The 8,063-nt window shown below is 40.8% G+C and overlaps 1 protein-coding gene across 1 annotated transcript; it reads right to left on the bottom strand.

The window, feature by feature from the left end:
• Positions 1-1,178: 1,178 nt before the first annotated feature.
• LOC121647999 lies at positions 1,179-7,810 on the bottom strand. The gene is made up of 6 exons (XM_041997875.1): positions 7,769-7,810; positions 7,493-7,665; positions 7,293-7,394; positions 6,149-6,465; positions 5,051-5,428; positions 1,179-1,449 (listed from the first exon to the last, which is right to left on the bottom strand). Exons 1-5 carry the CDS (start codon positions 7,808-7,810, stop codon positions 5,067-5,069), a joined length of 996 nt encoding a protein of 331 aa, XP_041853809.1. The 3' UTR covers positions 1,179-1,449; positions 5,051-5,066.
• Positions 7,811-8,063: the final 253 nt, after the last annotated feature.

Below are 8,063 nucleotides of genomic sequence, written 5' to 3'. Positions count from 1 at the left end.
CTACTTTAAACTCATGTTTGGACTGTATTTAGATCCATGTCATATTGGAAGTCCATCGTTCAGAATGCCAAGCGGCATGTATAAACTTGCTTTTTACCACATTAGATAACATTTCTTACACAACTATGTGGATGCTGATTACATACACACACAACTGTGTGGTTTAAAGCAAGTGTATCTCTAGACAATGTCTCAGCAGGACTGCATGTAATGAACTAAATGATGTTACTAACATGGACTACGGTTTTCGTCCCAATGAAGAAATGTGCCTAAAAAAATGAATATGGTGCTATGCGTCATGCGTAAGAGAAGGCAGCAATGTGTTTGAAAGACAGTGTGAACCAAACATTTAACTTGCCACTGTAACTCACATTTGCCAGTGAGAAGCTTAGCATGCGTTACAGAGAGAAAAGGCTTCATCTCTGTAAGAGGCTGAAGCTCAGGGAACTTTTCACACATCTTCTGCAAATATGGCCAATACCTGTAATGAGAAAGTAAAGGTATTAGTATTGTTGTAAGATATGCTAGGACCAGGGATGTCACCAGTATGACCACTGTAACCAATCAAAGGAAAAAAATGTAGTGAAATAAATGACAATATATGCTTGATGTGCAAGTATTAACACTTTAGCCATCTCACCTACAGCTACAACATCTGAAACATGAATGTAAGCGTTGAAGGATGAGGAGTGGGATGATTTGGTTTTCACCTCGTCAATCTGAACTAATTCTGATCTGACAATTGGTGTGTGTGTGTGTGTGTGGTCCAACCAATGAATTCTAAGCAGAGATGGCAAAAGTACCCGCATTTCTTACTTGAGTAGAAGTAAAATACAAATGTAAAAAAACAACTTGAGTAAAAGTAAAAAGTAGTGATCCAAATATCTACTCAAGTAAAAGTAAAAAGTACAGGCTCTGAAATGTACTCAAAAGTATATTTAAAAGTAAAAAGTATTTCTATTGCATGATTCACTTTCTGCAAAGCTATTAAACACAGAATAATTTATATGGATTCTACTTTAGCAATGTTATTGTTTCAACAACCACCGCTGTCTAGTATCTCAATGTAAACTGTCACAAATCATGTTTAAGGCCCAACTCTCAAGCAACTTTATTTAATAGCACTTTTTTAATACATCAGGTAACAAATGTTTAACACTTTACAGGTGTGTTTTTGTACGTGGCACACCCAGGAACTACAGATGAAAATAAGCTTCTCTAGCTATTTTCCAGTACAATAAACACTGTGATATCTTCCTGCCAAAGAAATTGAAAATGGAAAAAAGAAAAAGTTGCACACCATGCATTCAGTGAAGATCAATGAAAAACCCTTCACATTAAAGACAACACTTGTGCTCCTCATATGTTACTCATGTTTACACCTACACAGCACTAAACCCCCTCTCCACCTCTGCACTGCATCACTCCATCCCTCTATGTGAGTTTAATGTGAAGGCATGGTCAGGGCCGGATTTAGGAGGATGTGGGCCCCTGGGCTTGAGCCAATGTGCGGGCCCTACTTAATCATAGTAATCCATCTGTACACACACATACATACATACATACAAACACATGCACACATACACACACAAACACACACACACAGACACAATATATATATATATATATATATATATATATATATATACACAGTATATAGATATATACATATAGATATTTGTATCTGTAGATTGAGAGAGAGATTACAAGCAGGAAAATTACCGAAAAAAAAAGTTTTCACCTTTTACAACTTTAATAAGCTGCTTGTCACAAACTACAATCAACCCTGAACTGGTTTCCATAAAGACAAAAGCAAAAGGCTCCATACCAGAATATGCTCTCACAACATCGCAACATAAAATCCTTGAATGTCTGTTGTTGCATAGACTTCAAACACAAACTATAAAACATTAAGTGCAAGAAAATGCATCTCTCAAATATACTTTTACAAAGCTGTCTGAACAAGCAATACATACAAATAACCAAGCATTGTGAGTCCTTCAAGTGGAAATAAATGTATCAAAACTCAAAATCAGTCTTTAGTTTCAAATGTCCAAAAAATGCTTTCCTGACAGTCAGAGAGCACGTGGACATAAACAAATATAGGCTAATGTTCCTTTGGGGAAAAAAAGAGATCAGAAAATACTGCAATTTTGAAAGTTTAAAAGGACAACTCGAACCAATGACATTAAACCCTTTAGGTAATGAGTCAAATGGTTAGAATATGGATAAGCCTTAAAGGCATTAGTTTGACATGAACCTTGTAAAGTTGCCAACTTTTCTGGATTTTTTTGCAGCAAAGTCCTTGACAAGATCACTGAAGTCCAGCTTTCTCACTAGATCACTCTCAATAGACATGAGAGTCAAATGGTTCAGTCTTTCCTGTCCCATTGTGGATCTGAGTCTGTTCTTAACTATTTTGAGCTTGGAAAATGATCGCTCACCACTTGCATTTGTGACAGGAAATGTCAGGTAAAGTCTGAGTGCAATGTCCACATTTGGGAAGATGTCCTGCAGGTTATTTTTCTTAATGAGCTGCAAAAGCAATGGAGCAGATGTGATGCCTTTAGCACTTATAAAGTCTTTGAACTGGACAATCTCCTCCACAAAGTCCATCTCAAGGTCAGCTGAATATTTACATTGGAGATCAGATGCTTTGTTTCTTAGCTCTGGAACAGAAACATCTGAAATATTGTTCAGGAAGCCAAAAGTGTTGTTGAGGTTATCATATGCAGCATACCTGCGATCGATTTCAGAAAGTAGTCTGTCAACTACCACCAAAAAAACACTGGTGGAGAACTTTTGTCGAGCTGATAACTCAACCTCTGAGGTGGCACTTTCTCCAAAAAAAGCTTTTGGATTTTTTGGTCTTTGAGTGCTAGCTCTGTAAACCTGTGAAACTGTTGGGGACAACTTCTTTGCTTGAGACTCAAACTTATCAAACTCATCTCTCAGACCTCCAATGTAGTTGCGCAAGGATCCTACCAAATCCACAGCTTTACATAAGTCCAGCTCCACCGACTGCAAAGCTACACTTGCTTTTTCAAAGCGCTGCAGAATGCAATGCCACAATGTGCACATAAATGCTGTTTCAAGCTTGTCCATTTTTTTTTTCAAGTGACCTTGCTTCATTTCTTGTTGCTGCGTTTTGGTTTGTGTCATTTACAATGATCCTCAGCGATTTTTGAATGTTTGCATAGTTAATATACAGTGCTTGTGTGGCATCTGCATGTGCAGCCCATCTAGTGTTAGAAAGATACTTCAGTGTTTCAATGCGCTTGTTTGCATTAGGCTGCAGTCCATCTGTCACCACCTTCCACCTTGCTGTTGACTTAGAGCAGAAGTTAAATAGGTTTTGCACAAACTGGAAAAAATCTGCTGTCTCAAAACAGCAGTTAACACTATTCACTCCCACCAAATTCAGGGTATGTGCAGCACATGGAACCCATTCAACTAGGGGATTGATTTCTTTTATGCGTGCTTGTAGTCCTTTATATGCTCCAGACATGTTGGCAGCATTGTCATAGCATTGCCCCCTGCAGTTTGCAATGTCAATCCCCATCTCTTCCAAAACCTTGAGTACAGACTCACATAAAGCTTCCCCAGTATGACTATGAAGTGGAAGAAACTTCAGAAAGCGTTCCTGAGAGTGTCCTTCAGGTGACACATATCTTAACACAAATGTTAGCTGATCAATATGTGCCACATCTAGTGTGGAGTCAACACTGATTGAGAAATATTTTGCCATCTTTACTTCACTGACTATTTCTGATAGGACACGATCACCCATCAGTTGAACAAACTCCTCACAAGTTTTGGAAGAAAGATATGAGGGTGTCCCTGCACCTGCATTTCCATATTTCTCAATGTGAGACTTCAAAAAGGGATCAAACTCACTGATTAACTCCAGAATACCCAGATAATTCCCATTATCAATACGGCCAAAAATGTCACTAGAGCCCCTAAGAGCCAGCCCTCTCTCTGCCAAAAACTTCACAACAGACACAACTCTTCTCAACACTTCAGTCCAGTATGCACACTCCGATTCAAATTGTTTTTGCAGCTCTGTGTCTATCCTTCCGCTAGCTGTTGCAAGTGTAATATATGGCTTTTCTGTGATGTTCACTGTTTTCGTGCTCTTTCATGCGTTCTGATGCGTGCTTCCAGTCACTGAAACCCGTTTCAAAGCATGACTGACTTTTAGCATGGCTAAAAATGCGACATGCAAAGCAGCACACATCTCCAGAGGATGGGGAGTAAAGCAGCCACTGTCTTTGGATGTACTCACCATTTGCGAGCTTGCGTTTAAAGTGCGATCTGGAGAGGTGCCGCTTCTGATGTTTGTACACCCGTTCCGATGCCTGAAAGCTAGCATTCATGTTATGACAGCTCCCCGGTCCTTGCTGAGCCCAGTAAGTCCGCATGGAGTGGTCCGTTTTCCCCCAATGTGCAGGATCCGTACTATACGGATTAGTCATGGTCATAGTTCCATCTGCCGAAAACGTCCAACTGGTGAAGTCCCGCCTGGTGTCTCTGATTCCGCATGCGGTGAAGTCCCGTCTGGGGCCTCTGATTCCGCAGGCGTCAGATCAGCCACTTCTGGCGGGACCGTCGCGCCGGTGTTAGCATCAAAACTAACATTTTCAGAAGCGGAGAGGAACGAAGGTTCTGTTCCATCTCCGCTTAGACGTTTAAAAAAGCCTGTCAGCTTGGGCATTTTCTTTATCGCCTCTTTGTCAAGACCCTCTTTTTCTTTCTTTTTCTTTCTTTTCTGCGCTCCACTCTCATATTTTCTGTTGTCCGCCATCGTGTTCTCTGATGCTCCACCTAATGCGTAAGATGCGTCAAACTTAGACCAATAACAATAAAGCATTATTGATTGACGTTTGCCAAAGCAAATGAGAACAACGTCAAATTCCTCTCTGATAAAATTAAGGAATCCTCACACCATTCATTCACAAAAATACAAAACAGCATTTGGGGCCCTCGAAGCACCGGGGCCCCGGGCTGGAGCCCTGGTAAGCCCCTGCCAAAGTCCGGGCTTGGGCATGGTAAACAAAACAAATTTAACAAAACCTTTTGTTGAGCTTCATGAGAAGCAGGTTTTCCAAGTTCTCAGAAAGCAGCTTAGCCCTCTTGGGTCTAAAAATCATTCCTGCTGTGCTAAAAAGCCTCTCACAGGCAGCTGAGGCAGGTAGTGGTGTGTTGAGCTTAAGAGACAGGTGGCACACAGATGGAAATGTTTTTAGGATGTCCATGGTATCAGTTGGACTGGCCAGGTAGGAATCTAGTTGTTTGGTGTTACCGTCCCGTTGATCTGTCTGCTTGATTGACAAAAAGAAGTCCTCCTCTTCTGCTGACGACAGAGAGTCACCTGACTGTGCTGCACTACTCTGCTCCTTCAGGTGGGTTTTGATGTAGTCAAGGCCTATGGGGGATATAAAACCAAATGAAGAAACAAAATTAGAATACAAGAGAAGGGGATGGACAGAAGAGGGAGGGACTGAGCAAGGGAGGGCAAGGAAATGAAGGACTATGGATGGAGGTGTGGAGAAGGAGGTAGGGAAGGGTTGTGGGGTTATAAGTGGAATTTATACCATATTTATATCCACTTTGGTTGAATGTACATATAGATGTGAGGGGAGTGAGTTTTAGGGTGTTAAGAATATTAAACATAATTTAAAAAATATAACAATACAATAAAAGAAAATAGGGGTGTCCTGATACGATATCGGAAATAGGTCTGATATCTGCAAAAAATAATCGGATTATATCGGACTGCATCAAAAATCTCCGATAAATAAGCAGTCCACTCCACCCTGAATTCTGGTCTAGCAATTCTTTCCAGCAGCGCTCGGATGCAGCATGCGTTTGGTTAATAATAAATGGTTAATAATAAATTGGTCAGTTTTTTTCCCTCATGCTTACTGTTGCTAAATATTGTTCTATGTTGGAGTAATATCACTTGATCATGCCGTTCACATATTCCACACTACAAAAAGGGTAAAAGTGTGTATGATTTATGTTGATATCTTATCGGACTGATATCAGTATCAATCAATCCCGAAGGCTGTGATATCGGTATTGTCTCAGAAGTGAAAAAGTTGTATCGGGATTTGGGACGCCCCTAAAAGAAAGCAGCACATACCACATTTAATGATGCCTTCATCAGTAGTCCAGCGTGTCCTGAACTTGGGGACAAGAATGGCAGCAGCAATCAGCTCTGGATCAGCAAGCGTCTCTCCAAAGCGACGTTCAAGCCCTGCTTGAAGAGCATCCACCAATGGCCCACAGTACTTGGAGGTGGTGTGAAGGTTCTGGAGCTTGGACTTGAGCAGTGTGATGGTGGGTACAAGCCACCCCATCTGCACGTTTGCCTCAGCCTGAAGAACATCAACTGCTTTTGCAACTGGGCTCATGGTCTTTGCATATTCTGTGAGAAAAGCAATCTCGGCAGGACTGAACCTGAGAAACATACAGATACACAAAACCATCAGTGTATAAACAGTCAAACATTACATGCCCACAACACCTAAAACTATGCAAAGTTTGTGCTGTGTTCTTTGTAAGTGCATTATAGCATTATTACTTAGTTCTACTCCCTGTTAGGCCACTAGGCGGCACTATAAGTTAGCACTGCAGGTCATCACCTTTAGTGTTGGTAGAACAGCAGGGAAGATCACCTGAAAAGATGGTGAATAAAGAAGCTAGCTGCTCTTGTTGATGATCTCTTACACATTTACTTACACCAGCCGACCCTACAGTTAGGTGGTAATTAGGGCTGCACGGTATTGGAAGAAACTGGCATTATAATATTTTCCAACCCTGCGATATACATTGCGATATATATTTCAATATGAAAAGATACAAGAATTTCAGCAGATGACTTGAACAGCACTTTAAGTTCTGCCATCTTGTTGACAATGAACCTGCACTGATCTTAACTTTCTAAATGTTGCAAGTCTGTTTTTTTTCTGTTAGTTGTTCGTATTGTTATTTCTCATTGCCTGCTTTTAATCTGCTAGGAGCTAAGTACGTTTTGTTTTATTATGTACAAATATGAATTGTGTTTTACCACAAAAAGTTTGTTCTTCACCAAACTAAGTAAGTGAGTGGTGGATCACTGTGCACAATGTATGTCAGGTACCTTTGAAATTAGATAAGAACACACGAGTTAATTTGCCTCCTACGTTGCGATTTGACCTGCGATGTGACTATTGCGCACAAATATATTGCGATGATGCTCAAACGATATATTGTGCAGCCCTAGTGGTAGTGCAAAGTAAACTTACATCGGAATCTTCAGCGTGCTGCAGATCGCTGCAATGGCTGCTTCTCCTTGTTCTTTCACAATCCGTACAATCCTCTCAACAGCATAGAAGAGAGAATTCCACCTTGTAACAATAAAAAAGAGGTTACATTATATTTGTATAGTGCTTTACATCTGAAACAGATTGAAAGGTTTGAACACGTCTCAAAATGCAAAGTGTACCTTGTTTCACAAGGCCTCAGGAGCTGGAGTTTGCAGTGTTCTTCAATTATCTCTATAGCTGAGGTGGATCTGCTGCTCTTGTTCCAGAGAGCCTGGCACTTTGCAAATGATGAGCGAGAGAGCTTTATGTAGATCCGGTCTTCATTCACTGCTTGGACATCAACTGTTGCCACCTGCGAATATCAAAGGACCGTATTGAGAATAAGTGTTCAAACTTACATGTCATCCCTTGGATCCATAAACTCGATCAATCATCCACCAGGTTCAGAAGATGACAGGCACAGTGATGGTGCTTTGGCAGTTGGTATTCCAGGCCATCATCCTGCTCCAGCAAGGGGCCGGCTTAAACAGCCTCCATCGTGATCTCTTCACCATCCTCCTCTCCTTATTAATAAAATATTAATTAGCATTCAAGGGTGTTTTTCAAGATATCCAAACACTTAGTAGTTATGTCATCTTCACAAACCAATATGATGCAACACTCACCTGATTCATCTGGCTCTGCCCCGAATGGTTCTGCATTGTTGTTTTCATCATCGACACCGTACACTCTGAAGGCTTTCAGAAAATT

The sequence above is a fragment of the Melanotaenia boesemani genome, chromosome 2, assembly GCF_017639745.1.
Source record: "Melanotaenia boesemani isolate fMelBoe1 chromosome 2, fMelBoe1.pri, whole genome shotgun sequence".
Classification (NCBI taxonomy): Eukaryota; Metazoa; Chordata; class Actinopteri; order Atheriniformes; family Melanotaeniidae; genus Melanotaenia; species Melanotaenia boesemani.
Note: the sequence above shows the minus strand (reverse complement) of the source record. Positions and strands in the feature narration are given on the sequence as shown.

Coding starts and splice junctions, on each gene's coding strand:
- LOC121647999 (XM_041997875.1), bottom strand. CDS start 7,810: ATGGCCTGGAATACCAACTGCCAAAGCACCATCACTGTGCCT. Junction 7,395..7,492: donor CTGAGGCCTTGTGAAACAAG/GTACACTTTGCA, acceptor TATTGTTACAAG/GTGGAATTCTCTCTTCTATG. Junction 6,466..7,292: donor AGCACGCTGAAGATTCCGAT/GTAAGTTTACTT, acceptor TATGTTTCTCAG/GTTCAGTCCTGCCGAGATTG.